Source organism: Sminthopsis crassicaudata, chromosome 1, assembly GCF_048593235.1.
Source record: "Sminthopsis crassicaudata isolate SCR6 chromosome 1, ASM4859323v1, whole genome shotgun sequence".
Classification (NCBI taxonomy): Eukaryota; Metazoa; Chordata; class Mammalia; order Dasyuromorphia; family Dasyuridae; genus Sminthopsis; species Sminthopsis crassicaudata.
The window spans coordinates 109,572,292-109,593,171 of record NC_133617.1 but is presented as its reverse complement, the minus strand read 5'-3'; the positions used below and the strand labels follow the sequence as shown (position 1 = coordinate 109,593,171).

At 32.4% G+C, this 20,880-nt stretch overlaps 1 protein-coding gene across 1 annotated transcript in view; it reads left to right on the top strand.

The window, feature by feature from the left end:
* FAM91A1 (family with sequence similarity 91 member A1) overlaps positions 1-20,880 on the top strand; it is a 51,567-nt gene that overhangs the window by 14,770 nt on the left and 15,917 nt on the right. The window contains exons 5-18 of the mRNA XM_074266014.1: positions 2,561-2,628; positions 4,440-4,553; positions 5,319-5,409; positions 7,239-7,301; positions 11,781-11,887; positions 13,543-13,581; positions 13,989-14,101; positions 14,499-14,614; positions 15,302-15,414; positions 16,198-16,284; positions 18,631-18,763; positions 19,140-19,288; positions 20,205-20,339; positions 20,535-20,648. Coding sequence (XP_074122115.1) covers positions 2,561-2,628; positions 4,440-4,553; positions 5,319-5,409; positions 7,239-7,301; positions 11,781-11,887; positions 13,543-13,581; positions 13,989-14,101; positions 14,499-14,614; positions 15,302-15,414; positions 16,198-16,284; positions 18,631-18,763; positions 19,140-19,288; positions 20,205-20,339; positions 20,535-20,648 — 1,442 coding nt within the window. The remainder of the gene's footprint in view (positions 1-2,560; positions 2,629-4,439; positions 4,554-5,318; positions 5,410-7,238; positions 7,302-11,780; positions 11,888-13,542; positions 13,582-13,988; positions 14,102-14,498; positions 14,615-15,301; positions 15,415-16,197; positions 16,285-18,630; positions 18,764-19,139; positions 19,289-20,204; positions 20,340-20,534; positions 20,649-20,880) is intronic.

Below are 20,880 nucleotides of genomic sequence, written 5' to 3'. Positions count from 1 at the left end.
GGATGCTAGGCAAAAAATAAAGCTGATAATTTAAAAATTTATCATTGCTAGCCAAGGGCCAGGTGTGTATGGCCTCAGTGACTCTTTCTTGAATATCTAAGCATGGGGGTCAGGAGTGTGAAATAGGTAGTGTTGCACCGGATTCTTCCCTTGCTTAGCCGGTTGCCAATCTGCTGCTGTTCTTTTGGTGGTATTGTAGGAGGGGCAGCAGAGAGTTAGGAGGTTAGTGTAGAAGTCCAGTTGGATTCCAAGAATACCCTTGAGAAGGGAACAATATCAGCAGCTGGGGTGGAAGAGACTGAGTAGTTTAGTATTCTTCAGTTTATTAGTGGAGGGTAAGTGATATACTTGAGCTCACGTGTGAGGACAAAGTCAAGATTCAAACTCAGGTCCAGTGTATGTAGAGGTGGAAAGTGAGAGAAACCAGTTCAGGAGGCTTTTAAAGTACTGTATGGAGAAAAGATTAGGATGTGGCTTGCAATGTTGCAGAAAGGAGGAAATGGTGCAAGAGAATGAGGAAATAGAACTGATAGTACTTGGTAAATAATTGGATGTAGGAAATGAGAAAGAGAGAGAGGGAAGTCATAGATGACTTTGAGATTTTGAACATGAGTGACAAGGTGTCAATAAACAGAGTAAAATTGGGAAAAGTGGCAGGTTTTGTGAGGAAGATAAACTCATTACGTTCAAAACTTTTTTCTGTGATGGACTGGTCAAGCTGTGTACTCCTTCTCAGAATAATGATTTTAAATGCATAAGACTTCAAAGGAAATCAGTTATATGAAATAAAGATATAACTTTCCAATCCAAGTCTACAGACACCCTTCTCTATTCCTTAAAAATCTATCCATAGACTCCTTTAGTGTTCAATGGGGCCCAAGTTAAGAACTCCTGCTTTAGATGTACATAAATGTTCACTAGTGAGGAGGTGAAGGCAGCAAGGGAAGATTGCTCTTTTAAAAATTTAGCAGTGAAGGGAGAAATAAATATAGGATGATAATTTGAGGTCTTCCAGTCCAGGGAAAGTTTTTTTTTTTGTGTTCAGGATAGGGAAATTAATATATTTTTAGTCAGTGGGGAAGGAGTCAGGAGAGAAATAGTAGAGACTAAAGGTGAGAACAATAGAGTCTGAATACTCAGGGGACTAGATACTTATGGGTGGCAACATCTAATCTAAGAATATTCCAGCTACTATAGGCTTGCTCTTTGGGGAAGAATAAGGAGTATTTAATGCAGCAAGGTTGTTAGGGGGAGAGCAGAAGAGGAGTAGGATCAAGAATCAGGCATTTCCCATAGAAATAATTCTTAACACCCTGTTAATACTTTTTCTAGCATCTGAAAGGATTTTAAGGTCACCTAGTCCATTGCCTTTATTTTGCCAGGATAAGAATCAGCTCTCTAAAAGATGAGCTTTGATTAAGATCTAACAGATAATGATAAACCCAATTGCAGAACTCAGGTCACCTAGAACCCAGGTTCCCTTATTCTCAACCTAATAAAAATAATGAAGATGATTGTGATTATCTCATACAAAAATATTCCCCATCATTAGCACAATCCAACAAAAATTTATGAACATTTTTAATAGATGTCACCATACCAGATATTTCTCATCTTCAAGCTATGAGGAATGGAAAATTTTCAAAATGTAGAGAATTAGTGGAAGGAGTCAAGATGAAACAGGAATGAGATGAGGTACATGTTATCCCCTATTCTCCTGTGTCTATAAGAGTTTTCCTAATAATGTTTTCAGTGAGCCCAAAGATGAGTATGTATCCCATTACTTTTATTCAGTTAAAAAAGATGGTCCACTTGTGTAATAGAACATGGAACAAAAAATCTAAAAGAATAATATTGGACCTGTAACTTGTCCAAGTTTTTCCTGCATTTCATTGTAAAAGATGAGAACGAGATGAATCATCATGATGATAATTATAAGTGATAACTTATATTTATATGACATTTTAGGGTTTATCAAACCCTTTGTCTTGCATGATCCTCACAATATCTTTTGAGGTAGGTAGTGTGAGTGTTGTTATCCCTATTTTACAGATGAGGAAACTGAGGCTCAGAGAGGTTAAGTGACTTGTCCAAGGTCACACAACTATTTCATCTGCACCATGAAGTACTGTTAGTATTAGGAGAGTACTATACTTCAGGTACGTAGGCTTTCATAGACTGACCTGAGAACCTAACATCTGTTTTTATAAGCCAATGAATTCCAAGTTCTAAAACAAGTGGCATTAATTAAAACCCAATACAAAAGTTGGAGGTTTTCTCTGAAAACCGTGATTTTTCTCCTGCTTCTCTTGAAATGAAGAGATTTTCGACTTCTTAACAATTGATTTAATTCAGAAAAAAAAATTCAGTAAATGCAATAATGCTTGTTATGAAATACCTTTTATTCTCCTGCTTCAAAGTATTTCTAGCTAATTCTTGATTTTAGTATTTAATTTTCAAGGAAGAATAAAAGCTGAAAATAAGTTATTTAGAATCATTTGAAATATATTAATATTAAAAGTACATAAGGAATTTGTAACTCAGAAGTTCTTTGTTACAGGTCTAAGACTTCTTGGCATAGGAAGAAATCAGTATATTGACCTTATGAATCAATGTAGGTCATCAAAAGTAAGTTTTTTTTTTTTCTCTTTTTCTTTTCAAACTTTTATCAAACAATCCTGTTTAATGTTTTTTGGTAGTAGTAGGATCATAAATTGCAGTTCCTTTTATCAAATTAAAGTCTTTCAAAACATGTTTATGCAAAAAATTTAATTTGTCCCCTGTAGTTAATTTCTTAACACATTAGTATGCTGAAAAACAAGATTTTAAATAGATATGCTTAAATTAAAAAAAAATAAGTTTGGATACTTGCATTTTTCTATTTCTTAATAGTAGCTATATTGGAGTGGCTACATAATTTCAAACAGTTTTCACCTAAATTTGTATCTCTTTGCCTAATTTTTTAAAAATTGGAACAGATCACTAGAAGTTAGAGCCCTAAGAGATGAAAATATTTCTTCCTTCAAAATTCTTGTGATGTGCATATACCCAAACATGCCTGCACATGTATATGTGTGTATACATACCTGCATACATATATGAATACACAAATAATTCTGAATGCTTTCCTGCCTCTGTCCTAGACCTATGATTTTATCCAAATGGAGTAATTCTGATTTAGAAATTGTTTCTTCTCAAACTTGGATACTTGGAACATTCTGGGGTTATGTGACTTGCCCAAGGTCACACAGCTAGGAAGTGTTAAGTGTCTGAGAGCAGATTTGAACTCGGGTCCTCCTGAATTCAGGGCTGGTACTCTATCCACTGTGCCACCTAGCTGCCCCATTCTCAAACTACTTGGGAATGAGTATCTCTTCTTAATGTGTTTGTCCTTAGATGCTGAGAGACTGTACAGCTGTACAACTGTTATGGGGTTGAGGGGGGGAAGGGAGGGGTAAGAAGGCCAGGATTGGAACTAGGGTTTCTTGCTACTATGTTTGGCCCTCTATCCACTTCATGTTGTTTATCCAGAATACTCATATGGATCCTTTAAGACATATTTTGAAATCATTATATTTTCTGTTTGGGGGGGAGGGGAGTGATAAATTAAAAATTTTTACAATAATAATAGCTTTTTATTTTTCAAAATACATGCAAAAGATAGTTTTCAACATTCACCCTTGCAAAATCTTGTTCCAAGTTTTTCACTCTTAATTTTTCTCCCTTTATTTCTCTTCCCCCTCCCTTAGGCAGCAGGTAATCTAATATAGGTTAATCATGTGCAATTCTTCTAGACATTTCTACATTTGTCATGGTGTATGAGAAAAATCAGATCAAAAAGGGAAAAAAAGTGAGGAAAAAAAACCAAGCAAACAATAACAACAATAAAAAAGGTGAAAATACTATGCTTTGATCCACATTCAATCCCCACAGTTCTCTTTCTGGATGCAGATGGCTCTTTCCATCACATTAAGAAGTCAATTAAGAAATAGGAAAATGCAAGTATCCACCACAATTTTTGGAATTGCCTTATAATCACCTCATTGTTAAAAAGAGCCAAGTGTGTCATAGTTGATCATCACATAAACTTGTTGCTGTGTACATTGCTCTCTTGGTTCTACTCACTTCACTGAGCATCAGTTCATGTAAGTCTTTCCAGGCTGTTCATCATTTTATATAAAATAATAATATTCGCTTACATTCATATACCATAACTTATTCAGCCATTTCCCACTGATGTTAGTCCACTCAGTTTCCAGTTTCTTGCCACTACAGAAAGGCCTGCTACAAATATTTTTGCACACATTTTTTCTTTTTTATGATTAGCGTATTCTCTCTTAAAGGAAGAGTAAGATATTTTCTTTTGGCATAAGGGGAAGTCATAATTTTTTGGATGACTGCAAGATAATTGTTATCTCAAATGGACTGTGCCACTGCAGAAATTTTTCAGAAGGAAAACTGCTCGTGATCTCCTGCCAGTGAAACCTGTGGAAATTACTATAGAGGCATGGTGGGTGGTTCAGGCTGGTTATATCACAGAAGATGACATAAAGGTAATTAAAATTTTTTTTTATTCTAAGTTCACTATAGAATTTTTAGTCATATTTGTTTTGAATTATTTCCATATTTTGTTTTAATTTTAATCCTAAAAAAAAAATCCATGATTTTATTGATATTCTTACTATCTAGGCAAATTACAAGCACTGTTTGTCAAATTAAATGTTTATTATTAATAAGTTGTCTTCATTATATAGGTAGTCTTCAGTATATCCTAGGATATCAAAATTCATTAGTCTTCTGCACTGAACTAGCTAGGCTGCTCCATGTTTGATAGCATAGTCTGTCATCTGGTATCAGTGCCTTTCCAGCTTGGAAGCATAACCGGAGACTGAATGCTGCTGTCATAGCCTTTGAGAACCTGGATCATTTCCATGCTACAATAAGGCATTGTAATAAACTCTTTAGATGTGGCTTTCTAATAACATACTATTTTTATCTAAGAAAATAAAACTAAAAGTCTTAGAGTAAGTACTGGACAGTCATGCAGAAGATAGTTAAGCATCTTTGTAGGCCTATATAGCAAGCTCACTTGAAATCTTTGTTGTTGTGAGTTTTAGTTCTGGCAACCAAATGGATAATAATGTACACAATTTTGTGTGTGCTAAGATACTGAACAGATGGAGTCAATTATCTTTAACAACTAATGAACTCATAATTTTACAACTCTAGCTTTAGTTTAACATTTTAACAATAGTGTTTTAAAAATTTATGGATTCAATTTGGATAAAACTTAATAAAGAATTTATTATTTTTCCCAGATATGTTCTGTGTCTGAGAAATGCGCTATTGATAAGATCATCGATTCAGGTCCTCAGTTGTCTGGATCTTTAGACTACAATGTGGTTCATAGTAAGTGGTTATTAAAACATTACTTTAGGCAACCTATGAACTTATATTTAAGCCATTGAAAGGTTTATATTCCCTGATTGATGTAGATGAAACTCCTGTTTCTTAAGACATATTTTCTATGGAAATATGCTTTCAAACATATCAAGTGTTCATTGTTTCCTTGTAAAATGTCATGGGAAAAATTTGTTTAATTTTGAGTATATTGAAAAAATGACCAGTGCCATGAGTAATACTAATAAGAGAAATCTTAGTAACTGTAACTTAATAACGTTGGACAAATTACTTAATCTCTCTGAGCCTCTGAGTATCTTATCTATAAAAAAGGAATTGGATTAGATGACTTTTAAGGTCCCATGTAATTTTAAATCTATGAATCTGTGATTTTAAATATAAAATAATCCCTGCTTTCAAAGAGTTTAGTGGGAAGATGAAGGAAACATGTATGAAATAAATAGAGAACAATTAATGACACTCTGAATTGGTTAGAGTTAGTGTTATATAATATAGCATTGACTACAGATAACCTCAGAAATTAGGAAAGGAACAATGTTGAGAGGATTTGGGGAAATAGTTAGAACTGAGTTTTAAGTTATTCTGCTTGCTGTTATAAATTTAGAGAAGTGAGCCTGATCTTAAAAACAAACAATGAAAGAAAAGTCTCATTTAAAAGAATAAAAAGTATTTTTTTCCCTCTGTAGCTTCTTAATTTTAAGATGCAGTATCGGGGAGATAGTAATACATTTTTACTTTTAGTTTGTGAAAATGAAGAAATATGTATTAAATACTAAGAACATTTTGCAACATATTTTCTTTTTCTTTTTCTTTTTTTTTTTTTTTAAATAAATGTTTGAGGCCAGATTTGAACTCTGACCTAGCTGCTCTTTATTTATTTATTTGTTTATTATGGCTTTTTATTTACAAGATATATACATGGATAATTTTTCAGTATTGACAGTTGCAAAATCTTTTGTTCCAATTTTTCCCCTCCTTCTTCCCACCCCCTCCCACAGATGACAGGTAGACCAATACATGTTAAATATGTCAAAGTATATGTTAAATACAATATATGTATACATATCTGTGTAGTTATTTTGCTGCACAAAAAGAATCGGACTTTGAAATAATGTACATTTAACCTGAGAAGGAAATCAAAAATGCAGGCGGACAATAACAGAGGGATTAGAAATGCTATATAGTACTTCACACTCATTCCCCAGAGTTCTTTTGCTGGGTGTAGCTGGTTCTATTCATTATTGAACAAATGGAACTGATTTGCAACATATTTTCAAAGTAGGTAGAACATCTGGGCTTACAGTCAAGAAGAATTGAACTCAAATCTTGCTCAGACATTTACTAGCTGATTCCCAGGCAATTCACTTAGCTTTTCTGATTCTTAATTTCTTCAAATTATTTTCATTTCATCTGCAAAATGAGGTACTAGACTCAATGGCTTCTATGGTCCCTTCCAGTTCTAAATTTATGGTTCTTTGAACCTGTAGTTCTCCTGGGTCTTACAAATCCAGGAAAATTCTGATTTAAACTTAATATGAAAGGAATATAGTGAAAACTAAATGTAAATTTTAATACATAAAAAGTAGGCGTGAAAGAATTTACATAATTTATAATTGTCTATTTGTGGTAGAGGTTAGGAAGAGTAAAAGTGAAAAGGACTAGAATTTTTAAAATCACATAGAGAGAGAAACAGGGGGAGGGAAGGAAAGCACATACTTTCTCCACATACTTGGAAGAGAGTAACAGAGTAGAAGAACAGAAAATAATTATTATTAGTTTATTCAAAAATGTAAAACAATGTATGCTTATTTCTGTAGGTTTATATAACAAAGGATTTATTTATCTTGATGTACCCATATCTGATGACAGTTGTATTGCAGGTATGTATGTACTGGTAGTACAATGTATTTATTAAGTGTCTATAGTGGATGCTATATGCAGAAAAATGTGTTAGGCACTAAGGGGGATAATATTTCTATAAGTGATGATCCTTGCTTTTAAGAAGTTATAACCTAGTAGATGGATAAGATGCCAACTCAGATAGTTTTATACAGTAATATAGTATTTCATAAGGACTTTTACAGTTACAGAATGCTGTAGGTTTGAGGAGGAAGATTTTTATTGATATGAGGTCTGGAAGTATATGGAGTAGGTAGCCTTTTAGTAGATAGGTTGGGAAAGGGATAGATGGGGGAAAGGGCATTCTGATAACTAAATTTCCTAATATTTTATTTTCCTGATTTCTTAAATAACTATTATACTTGGTCATCTTTTTTTCCTTGGAATATTTTAATGTTGTGTCTAAGCTCTATACTAGTTATGGATAACACATACAATTTTAGAATAGTTTTGAATCTCCTGCTGTCATGTGCTCTAGAATGTGTGAATGGTGAAGGTGGTTTAATTGTCCTATTCTGACATGATCTGATCCTGATAGTGAAATAACTTACTTTTTTCATTTTAAGACAATGTGAAAGCTTTGTTAACTTTTCTTATGTGATTTGTAGTTTTGGGTGGTATTTAAATGATAAAACAGATTTAGCTTCATAAAATATGTTTAGATAAGATTTATATTAGAAGAATCTACTTAGTCTTGTAAATACTCTAAATAGAGGTTTAGTGATATCACTGAATATATACTTTCAAAACTTGAAACATAGATTAAACTTGAAAAACCTAATGCATCACACCTACGTCCTCACTTAGATATTAATGTATGTACATTAGTATTTTTTGACTATAAAAATTATAAAAATACACAAATATTTTTGGATACTTTCCTTTCACTGCCAAATTATTATTGTTAAACAAATAGGCTCTGATAATAGCTTCTATGCCCTCACTACTTATTCTGAGACTCTCTGGGTTGGCTGGCTTCTGTCTGACATTGCAATTTTGAAAGTTCCTAAGAATGCTGCAGTTGCTAAATCCAGTTACTTTTCTGTATCTTCATTCACTAGAACTTAGTAGCTTCTGATGTGGTTGTAGCTCCTCCTTGAAACTCTATAATCCTACTTTATGCTTAGCTGTCCTGCTGTTCATACTGATACTTCTTTGCCAGGTTTTCCTTCCCCTTATAGCTGGGCAGCTTCAGTCTGTTCTTCTGGCTCTCTGTTCTTTCCCTTAGAAAACATGTTGACTTTAATGATTTGAACTTTCACATCTGTGTAGAATATTTTAAAATCCATTTCTAACTTGATTTCTCTCCCAAGTTCCAATCTCATACTTCTTAGTGTTTGGACAGTTTAATGTGGTTACCCCACCAGCATTCAAGTTAAACAAATCTAAAGCTGAACCTTATGGTAGCTGGGTGATAGAGAAAGTATGTAATAGTTATGTGACTGTGGATGAAATCACTTCACCTTTGTTACCTTAAGTTTCCTTGTTTGTATAATGAGAATAATTTCTAGTTCACAGTGTTGTGAAGATTAAATGAGATAGTCTTTGTTTTTCTCATAAAACTTTAAGTGCTATATAAATACATAGAAATGCTTTTCATTTTCCCCCGAAACTCCTTCTGATTTTTACATTTCAGTTAGATAGCACTTTGGAGATAATATTTGTAATACATATTTTACATATTGTTAGAAAAGTATTTTGCTAAACTTAAAGCACTCTTATAAATGTAAATATTTTTCTTTCTAGTTTCCAAGAGTAGGAAACTTGAAGTCTTTTTTTCCCCTTGCATTTGTATCTCCAGCTCTTAGCACAGCAATTTTATTATTTGTACTCTTATACCTGCTATTCCTTTGTTCAAAAAAAGTTAATTTTTTAAAATATCATTGTCCTTTTTCCAGTGATTCTTCTTTATCTCCTTTCCCACAACAATTCTGCCTTATAACAAGTATATTTAAGTAAAACAAACCAACACTTCAGTAATGCCTGACAATGTATACAGTATTCTGCTGTTATATTGGTAGCAGTGGACAGAGTGTTAGGCCTGACTCATCATCCTGATGCCAAATCTGGTCTCAGACACTTACTTAGCTGCATGATTGTGGGCAAGTCACTTAACCCTGTTTGTTCTAGTTATTTATCTTTAAATGAGCTGGAGCAGGAAAGGGCAAACCACTTCAGTATCTTTACCAAGAAAACCTCAAATGGCATCATTGTGAGTTGGACATCACTGAAACAACTAAACAACTACAACCTGTTATTGTCCACCACTTTTTAGCTAAGATGAAGAAAGTGTATTTTATTACTTAGTCCTTTGAAGGAAAGATTAGACATTACATTGAGGTTTTTCATTATTATTTTCCTTTTCATTAATATGTAACTTGTTAACTTGTGCCTGTTTTGCAATTGAATTTCTCTGAATTGTTTGTAAAATTCACTGTGTCTTATGGTATAATTAACATTCCATTACATTCATATATCCTAATTTACTTAACTACCCCTCAGTTAATGGATACCTACTTTGTGTTCAATTTTTTGATACCACCATAATTGCCTTTCTGAATATTTTGTATATTCAGGAATTTTCCTTTTGATTTTGATCTTCTTGGGGCATATCCCCAGAATTAATATCATTGGGCCAAAGGCTTTTTTAGTTCAGTAATTTTTTTCTATTAAAATTCCAAGTTATTTTTCATAAGTGGGACTAGTTCACAGTTGTACCAACAACGTATTAGGGACTAACTTAAATTTGTCACTTTTGCATTTTGTCATATTTGTCAGTCTGAGGGATTCGATATAAAACCTAAAATTGTTATAATTTCTTTTCTTTTCTGTTTCTGCTGCCATTGATTAAGCCTACTTTATGAGAACAATTAAGTAGGAAAAGCTTAATTTAGTCTTTCATCTCATGGTGAAACTAATGACGTGGTTTTCCCTTGTTTCCAGTCTCATTCTCCTTTATTTATTTTGCATATTTTCATATTACAAATCTTCCAAAAGCACAATTTTTATCATAATGTATTTCTCAATCAAAAATCTTAAGTGACTTACATGAAGCAATTCAAACTCTTGCTTGCTCTACAGGTTTCTTCATAGTTTAGTTTTCACTTCAGGTCTTATCTTCATCTCCTCAACTTCTTCAACTCCAGTTTAACGAAGTAGAATTGTTGTGAGGAAAACATTTTGTAAACCTTATCTATCATTAATTGTTGTTCACTATCTCTTGAAAATATTTTGTTATTTCCCACTTTTATGCTTTCATTTCTACTTGCTCACCCACTTGGCATATATCCTTTTCTTTCCTCCCTGGCATTCCTTTGAGGTCCATACTAAATCATATCATTCAAAAAGCATTTCCATTCTGTTTTCTTTCCCCTATCTGAATACTGGTAGCAGTTGTTTTTTCTTCACTACAATTTATTTGACAATTACTTCAAAACTTTGGCAGCCATTGTTCTTGTATGCCTGTGAGTAGTGCTATAGCATTCTAATTGCCTTTTGGTTTGTAAATAAATACATCCTAAAACATTTTTACATCTACATATTTTTGGCAGTTTGTATTTTAAGTTAAAATTCACTTTAGTCATAACATAAGCATTTAAGATATAAGATTGAAATGGGGAAACCTTACTGATTTACCAAAAAAAAACCCAAAAACCTTAAGTACACATTTAAGTAAAAATTAATTTATGATCAGCTTCAGGATTTTTTCCATGAGAAAAATTTTGAAATCTGCTTTTAAAATTAAGAATAGATAGCATAAAAGCTCAAATAAATGAATCAAAAAACTTTCTAAATTATGGCTGCTTTAATTCTAAATGATGGCCACTTAAAGTACCAGGAGAAAGAGAGGGTTAAGGAAATTGAAAGAGATATGTAGAGATAGATTAGGGGAGAAGCAGAAGAAGAGAAGGGATTGAGTACTAGATGAAAAGAGTAGAACCATAGAGAAAATGACACTTTCTTCCACCGTAGTCACTATTCTACATGACACTGACCTCATTTTCTTAAGTCATCTACTCCCTACCTTGGACCTCATGCAGTAGTTGACCAAAGAATAATCCCTAATTTCACTGCAACAGCTTTGATTTTGTCCTTCATCTTTTCATTTTATTTTTAAATTCCTGAGACACTATGGTCCTCAGTTCAAGAACTTTATATTCATTCAGTGTAGTCTCCTTCAGCAGAGGTTCTCAGGTAGAAGTTATGTGATCACTTCTCTAGATGTGATAAATGGACAGTTTTGTTTTAGCTTCCCTGACAATCTTGGGTTTTTATTTGGTTTTGGGTATAATGAAAACAGTGCTAATTGATAGTTTTTGAAACTTAACCTGGATACTTAATTTAAGTCAAAGATTAGATTGAAGTGACTGACTTTTTTTTTTTTTCTTGTTAAGACATTTAAACATTTGCTTTGTATTTTTTAAAATTAAATTCCTAAGGAAATGTATATTTCTTTTAAGTACCACCACTTGAAGGTTTTGTAATGAATCGGGTCCAAGGTGATTATTTTGAAACTCTACTCTACAAAATATTTGTTTCAATAGATGAGCACACTAATGTTGCAGAGGTAAGTGTGACAGTTCTTATGACAAACAAAATCTTAGAAACATAAAATGTATTTATAATAAAGCAAACTAAATTTGATTTGATGATTTGAATAAATTGGGTATTTGAAACAGTATTAAAAGGCTACTATGTTTTAGGACTTTCATAAGAAAGTCATTTTTTTAAATTATTTTTTTAATTCATTTTGGAAATTTAAAAAAAAAGGTCTCAGTTATTTTATCAAATGACTTTCCACAATCATACTATTAAATTATGAACTATATTTGTTTATCAAGGGACCTTTTAAAATCATAACATAATCATAAAATCATAAGCCAAGGAATAAATGAAATAAAAATTTTTTTAAAGTAAAAAGAACATTTATTTATTTATTTTGCATGTGCTGCATCCCAAATACTGTGCTAAATGCTGGGGATACAAATACAGAGGCAAAGATAATCTCTGTGCTTCAGGAACTTATATTCTTTTGGGAAAAATAACTCAGGAGTAGTGGGTAGGGAGGAGTATTTTTCTTACAGGGACCATAAAGTGGGATCATGAAGAAAAGAGATTTACATACCCTATGGAGAAATAATGTCAAAGCAGGAGTTGAAGGGTGGGAACTGGGCAGGAAAATGACAGGGTTATAAAAGAAATAACCTGAGAGAAGGAAATGAAATGAAGATTGGAGACAGGGAGATAGCAATCACCAATTAGGACAAACGAACCCTAGAATGGAGGTTTCTCCAGGATATGGTGTCTGGTAGAGGTAAGAGTATGGAAGAGATGGTGAATTATGATGGCTAGGACTTATCTTTTCTGTTTTACCTTGACTTGCACCATATTCTCCTGAGTTCTCTTTTTTGGGTCTTTTCTCTTTTTCTTCCTTTATTGTCTGGGTTCTTTACTTTATGCAATCCTGTCAGTCTATTTGCTTCTAATGATATCAGTTCAATTCAGGGAACATTGTTAGACATCCACTATGTTCAAAGTAGAGATAGGTATTAGACCTATAATTTCATGTATAGGGATTTCTCCAATGAAGAGTGTTTGTATATTATAGTTTTAGAGAGTTTCCATATTTCTGAAGGGTGAACTGAGCCCAGGGTCACCCAACCAATTATGTATTAGAGCCAACACTTGAAATTTGGTCTTCTTGACTCTTTAACCACTAAGGTATTACCTGCTGAATACTCACAGACAAAAAGGAAGTCTTTTTATTATCAAGGAATTTAAAATTCCATGGCAGGGGGCAGAGGGAACAAGTAGACAGATTTAAACGAAGTGCAAGTTAAGTGTGGAAGGAATGAGAGTGGTAAGAATAATAGGAGCATAGGGGAAGGAATTGGTGGAGGCAGAGGATCTGAACCTGGAAGGGAAGACATTATGTTGAGGAAGGAAAGGAGGCATGTCAGCATTTTGGAGTTAGGAGCTGCCTATTGTATCTGGGAGTGATTAGGGACTCCCCCATCAGAACTAAGTAGCTATGAGAAGTAACCTGAAAAGCCCTATAGAAGCAGGTATAAGAAGTATATTAAGCTTTTAAAAAAAAAAATGGTTAGTTCTCTGTATCACTTTTATAATTTTTCAATTTTATAATGATATTTTTCATTAATATGCATCCACTTTTATAAACTTAACTTTTTAAATAATTATTTTTGACCTTTTTTTTCCTAGCTTGCAAATGTCCTTGAGATAGACTTATCCCTAGTGAAGGTATGTAATTTTATTTAGAAATTTGATTTTATTTCATTGTTTGAATTGAAAGTTTAATGATTTTTTTGTCAATTTTTTCTTCTCATTATAAGTCAGTGACGTTAGGTGGATTGGAAGCTTGGTTGAGATTTTCAGGGGTATTCTAAGAGAGTAACAGATTAGAATTGTTAGAACTTTTAGAAAACTGGCTTAGATGAGGACTTTCTGGGTCCTCCTGTATTTTTCTTCTCTGATATGTCAAGATATTTAGGGGGAAATACAGCTATCTAAAAAAAACCTGCTTGGGTAGTTGTGATGTGTGAAAGTATTTAAGAACTACAATATAAACGGTCTTAGTATTTTCATTCATACATTCTCTAGGTACTTTGTTTTCAACTAAGTAGTAATATATATTTTTTAATTTTCAGAATGCGGTTTCCATGTACTGTCGATTAGGTTTTGCTCATAAGAAAGGACAAGTAATTAATATGGATCAGCTTCATTCATCATGGCGGAATGTTCCTTCTGTAAACCGATTAAAGTAAATACTTTTATAGATTCATGGAATTTTTAGTATGCAAAGGGCTTTAGCAGTTCAAAACTCCAGATAGGAAAATATGACTATGAATTAACTCAGCCAAGGTAATGGCTAATTAGTGGTAGTAATGGCTAATTAGTGGTAGACTTGCCATGAGAATTTATTTCTCTTCATTTCTATCCTGATTCTCCTCTTGTCTTAACTGTGCTACTTTTCAGCTAACTTCTCATTCATATATATTAAATCTTAATTGTATGATAAAGACAGTTGTCCTTGGTTAGAACATGTTATCTATTTAAAATTGTTTGTAATATGTATGTAATAATAATATTAACATTAGATTTTTTACAAGGTCATGTATAGATGTATATTCAATTTAAATTTACTTGTTCATCAATAGGAGTACTTTAGATCCACAAAAGATGCTCCTTTCATGGGATGGTGGGGAAAGTAGGAGTCCTGTGCAAGAAGCTTCTTCAGCAACTGATACAGACACAAATAGTCAAGAAGATCCAGGTGAACATTGTTATATCTGTGAATGTAGAAAATGTAGAATGTAGAAAACATGAAATATTTCTACATTGTATCAAAACACTATTAACTTAGTTATATCTTTAGGATTGTTGCTTTTGTTTAAGAATTGAGGAAAAATTTGATTTTTTTTGGTGGGAAATGAGCATAGAAAAATGAGGATGACTACTAATTTATTTTCTAATTCTTCTAATTCTTATAATTATGTATGTAAAGGTTCAAAATGTGTCCATTGTATCAAATTTTTTGAAGAAATGCATGGTTAGAATTTGATGGTTGAAACAATCAACCAATATATGATTAAAATTGTGAAGTATGAAAAAAGCAAAAATCTTAAAGAGGAAGAGAAAATGATCTGTAGAATTTGTTGAGCTTTTTAATTAAAAAAAAATAAAGTTAAAATTATTCTCATGAAATCTTTCATATACATCATAGTTTTGCAAACAGTGATGTTTTTTAAGCTTAGTTTCACATTTGTATGATTGGGTGCTCTTATTTCATTGAATAAATATATCCTTTATCATCAGTAGAAATAAAATTGAAATTAAAGTTATGGATTGCATTATTAGATTAATGAACTGTTTTTAGTGACTATACAGATAAATTAAGCCCTTGATTTCACTGATTGTAAATATGGATTGCATTTTTTTTTTTTTTTTTTTTTTAATTTAGCCGATACAGCCAGCATAAGCAGCTTGAGTATGTCTACAGGATACACGAAGCGTATTGCTTTCCTATTTGATTCAACACTCACTGCCTTTTTAATGATGGGAAATCTTTCACCAGTATGTAAATTTCTTCTTAAAAGTTAAAAACTTCTAAAAGTATAAAAATAGATTAAATATGAACTATGATGCATATGTACATTGCTTCATATGATAATTTATTTCTTGAAAACGAGTATGCAAATATATGTTTCCAAAGAAAAAAAAGGATACTTTTTTCCTTGTACAGAATGGGAACTATAAATCTGAAATATTGCATATAACATTAGATTTTTTTTTTTTTTTTTTGGTTCCTTACTTTTGCTGAACTGTATCTTCCCCCATTTTATTCTTTTTTATAAGTAATGTCTTTTTTTGAGGGGGAAATGTGTGGGGAAACACTGGGAAATGTAGGTGGTATATTAAAAAAGTATACATTTTTAAAAGTATGCAATTACTTTTCTTGTAACCCAAACTATATTTAAGACAATTAAAATAATCTTTGTAATATGAAGAAAATCTTTTTTTTTTTTTTTTTTTTTTTTTTTTTTTTTTGGCTGAGGCAGTTGGGGTTAAGTGACTTGCCCAGGGTCACACAGTTAGGAAGTGCTAAGTGTCTGAGGTCAGATTTGAATAGAGATCCTCCTGACTTCAGGGCTTGTGCTATATCTACGGTGCCACCTAGCTGCCCCCAAATCCCCTATTTTTTAAAGTTTTTTTGGGGGGGAATGGAATGGGAAGAAAACACTGGAATGTAGTTTTATAAAAATTGAACCACATTTTAATTATATAAAAAAATGAAAAAAAATTTAGAAAATGTTTATAAATTAAACTTGCTTTTTATTTCTTGGATTTCTTATTTAGAACTTGAAAAGCCATGCAGTCACTATGTTTGAAGTTGGAAAACTATCAGATGAATCTCTGGACAGTTTTCTTGTAGAACTTGAAAAGGTAATTTTAAACTTTTATTGTGAAACTTTCAGCGTAGTTAAATATACTTCTGTGCAGAAGGAACTAATGGCTACTGACTGCAATTAAGAAGCTAGATAATATTACAAGTATAATCATCTTTTCATATATTTATTTTTCTTTTTTAAATGTGTTAAGTACATTTCTTTTTGTCAGTTTTGACACCCTAACATATTGAGTGGATGAGTCCACTGATTGCTGGAAAGTGTGACATGATCATTAATCTTAATTGTATAGAGATAATTAATTTAATTATAAAGAAGAGGAAGTTAGAAATCTGAGTCTAGAAGTAAATTGATTCTGAAGTAGCTTTGGGGTTGTGGAAAGAGCAGTGTATTTGTAGTCAGAAGATTTGGTTTTGATTTTGGGTCCTGCCTCTGCTGCTTTATGAGCTCTGTGATCTTAAGTAAGTCCCTTCTATCTGGGCCCTTAGTTTCCTTATGTGTAAAATAAAAAGGATGGGGTAAATAGTTGTTAGTATCCTTTACAGCTCAGAATATACAATCTTGTGATTGTTTTCTTAAATTATATCTTCACTATGCCGGTGTTAAGTTCATCACTTGGTGAGATTTACCTGAACTTTTGTTCCACTTTTAAATATGGAACAATATCCATGGTATCACCGTTATTCATATCCACTCTCACTATCCCTTTTAGCATCTTGAAGACTTCAGCCATATTTGCCCTTAACCAACTTTTTCCAGTGAGTACAGCCCTAGTTTTCCTAGCTGTAAAATCTTGATTGCCCCTTTATTGGTATTTTCTATACCCTTGATATTTTCCTCTCTGTTGTGTTCTTTGTCTGCCAAGAGTTTTAGGCCTAATTTGATCTTTGACTAATGGTATAGTACCTTCTGGTCTTATTTATCATCCCTATATATTAATGTGCTATTCATTGAATTTGCAATAATTCTGATTTGTTCCTATTTTTTTAAAAAAATCTAATACTTTCTTTTTACTCCTTTTTTTTGTAAGACTTATTCCTGTTTTTAGTGCAGGAAACAAATTTCTAAAATAATCTTCATTACTTTTCTTTTATGTGTCTTACATTGGATTTTTGCTGTTCTTCCAATATTTAAAAAATTACATCAATTTATTGTGCTTTATCTTTACTTTTGGATTTTTCTTGTGTGCTAACACAACAAATTTGATTTTCAGGCTATTTTTTTAAGTTTATCTTATCTTTCATTAATATATTAATTACCAAGTTAGAAAAGCTTTCTCTCTCATATTCCCTCCCCTCCTCCAACTCTCTTTTATATGTTATAGCTAATTCTGTGTAAAGAATTCTGTATTCTTAGGTTTAGTTTTTTTTTTTTGTTTGTTTGTTTTTTGTTTAATAATAATTTGTTCCCAGTTTTAAAATTTTCTAATTTTGATTTAGTTTATGTGATTGATCTTGTCCACTCCACAGATTTAAATTTTTTTTTTAATATGGGGTATAAATATATGTGTGTGTGTGTGTGTGTGTGTGTATATATATATATATATATATATATACACACACATATATATATATATATGTATATATATGGTGTAAACACACACACACACACACACATATATATATAAATAAAAATATGCTGTGGGCTTGTCCTCTAGTTTTCCATATTCTTAGAATGTGTATGCTACCTTTCATATACAAAGGTGCTATTACCAATCTGGTGTCAGTAGAACATGTGCTTTGTATTTTATGTTCACTTCAACATGTGATGAGCAATACAAAGTTTGTGACAGGACTAGACAAAAAAAGAGATAATATGTGTATATTTTTCCCCTTTGTGAGAGTAATTGATCTATTTGGAGATATAATCTATGACATTGCCTTCATTAAGCACCATATTCAAATAGATAAGAGTTCACCTCTTGACTGTGTCTTCTGAAAGAGCTTATTTTTATTCCTTAGGGGGTTTATTGAGGTGTTAGTTTTTTAATAAATCACTCTTGGTTTTGCTTTTGTCATTGTTAGCAACAACTTATATGTCTGATTTTGCTGGTCCAGCAGTGGATGCTATTTTGTTAATTTTGTGTTATCCTCTAACCTCATTTGTTTTATTATATCATGAAGAAAAAGAGAAACTACTGTTCAAATTGTGGTAGTATCACCTCATACATATGAGGTACTGATGGCTTCATTTCTCATTGCTGTAGCTGTAAAGCGTTAATTGGAAACAAATGAAGTGGCAGGGCACGGTTTCATACTATTTGCACAAATTTACTCATTTTTAAGTATAAACTTACATGTACTTTATTATGTGATGATCTATTAAAATGAATGATATTATTAAAGTGAATATGTTATTTGTTGGATTTATTCTCTTGGTTTAGGTTCAGAGTACTGGTGAAGGAGAAGCACAAAGATATTTTGATCATGCACTTACTCTGAGAAACACAATATTGTTCTTACGACACAATAAAGATTTAGTTGCACAAACGGCACAGCCAGAACAACCTAATTATGGTATGATAACTGCATATGATTTCTAAAGCCATGATTCCATGAAAATTATTTACAATAAAATTAAATAGGTCATATTTACATATTTGATCTTGAAGTATAGATAAGATATTGGGTTTGTAAGTAGGGTCATGGTTTTATATAGTTCTCTGCCAGCCATACTTTATAAGTCAGGATGTGAATGGGCATTAGTTTTAATTTTCCATTTTTCTAGCTAGTATGTCAGGAACTGGTCAATAGGCATAGTGATTTTTCTTTGAAGATAAGAGCTTAAACTGTTTAAGAAAATTCAAGGCAGTAGACTTTTAAACTTTTTCTCTTTTCCATTATCCTTCAGATTTTTGTTAATTCTTATTGTGTATGCTTATTCATAATTCAGGTTTTCCTTTGGATCTTTTACGATGTGAAAGCCTCCTTGGTTTAGATCCTGCCACCTGCAGTAGAGTCTTAAACAAAAATTATTCTTTGCTTGTTTCCATGGCTCCCCTCACTAATGAAATCCGACCCATCAGCAGCTGTACTCCCCAGGTAATGACATTGTAAAGAGAATAAATATATGCTCAAAGGGGAAATAACATTTACTTCTCCCCAGAAGACAACAGAGAGTGGCCATCATAATCTTCTTTGACTTTGAGTTGTTCTTAGGAGCCTCCCCTTACCAATCTTAGACAGTCAATATCTCTGTCTTAGGGAGCAGGATTATCTTTATTTGGAGAAGTTGTGAGTGGCAATAAGGAGTTTCATTCCAAAATTAGAATTACAGTAAACATTCATTAATAAAACATTTTAAAGTACATATTCCTGAAAGCTATGAAATTTTATTTCACATTCTTGAGAATATCTGATAAGAACAAATTAAATCTTTTTCAAATGATAGTGAAGATGTTATATAATTTGAAAATCATACAGCAAATGTTCCTATGGTTATCCAAAATCTAGGAAATATTAATGTTATTACTTTATTTGTTACTTTAGTTCATCTATTTTCATGCACATGACAAAAAAAAAATCCTCAATACTATTTTCAGGCCTCTTTTTCCCAGGTGGTTTGAAGAGGGAATGGTGAAGAGAGGGAATGGCTGATGCACATTTTGGGGAAAAATACTTGGTTGTCTGCTATGCTTTAGTGAACACATGAAGTTAGTTATTGCAACTTCCCCTTTAATTTGGTATCAAGATCTACTTTATTGTTGTTGTAGCACATTGGACCAGCAATTCCAGAAGTCAGTTCAGTCTGGTTTAAATTATACATATACCATATTACTGGGCAAGGACCACCTTCTCTCTTACTTTCCAAAGGTACAAGGCTGCGAAAACTTCCAGATATATGCACATTTTGGGGAAAAATACTTGGTTGTCTGCTATGCTTTAGTGAACACATGAAGTTCGTTATTGCAACTTCCCCTTTAATTTGGTATCAAGATCTACTTTATTGTTGTTGTAGCACATTGGACCAGCAATTCCAGAAGTCAGTTCAGTCTGGTTTAAATTATACATATACCATATTACTGGGCAAGGACCACCTTCTCTCTTACTTTCCAAAGGTACAAGGCTGCGAAAACTTCCAGATATATTTCAGGTACATTGAGTGCATTTGATTTGTGCGTGTGTGTGTGTGTGTGTGTGTATATATATATATATTTTTTTTTTAATGTGGGAGGAAATAGTGCCAAGGGAGTGGAAACTGCTATTGACCATAAAATTAATTATTTAAAATGTTTTAAAAATTATATTTAGGAGTGACTGCTTTCTGTTGTCCATTTGTGTCCTATAGGGTTATGATCGCTTATTAATAACTTCCTGGGGTCATGATCCTGGAGTAGTTCCTACTTCGAATGTGCTCACTATGTTGAATGATGCTTTAACACATTCTGCAGTTTTAATTCAGGTATTAAACAACCTTATTTGAAATATTCAAATTTGACTTTTTTTAGATAGTTCTCTGCATAAAAGGAGGTTGAATTTCAATTTGGGCTTAATTAATTTAGAATTGTGAGAATCAAGTGAGTGGCTTCAGAAAGTCTAGATCCTGAGCCTGGCCAGGCCACTGGTTCATTGTGTGGCTTTTAGCAAGTTGCTTAACCTCTCTGTCTTGTTTCCTCATTAGTTAGGTGCAATAG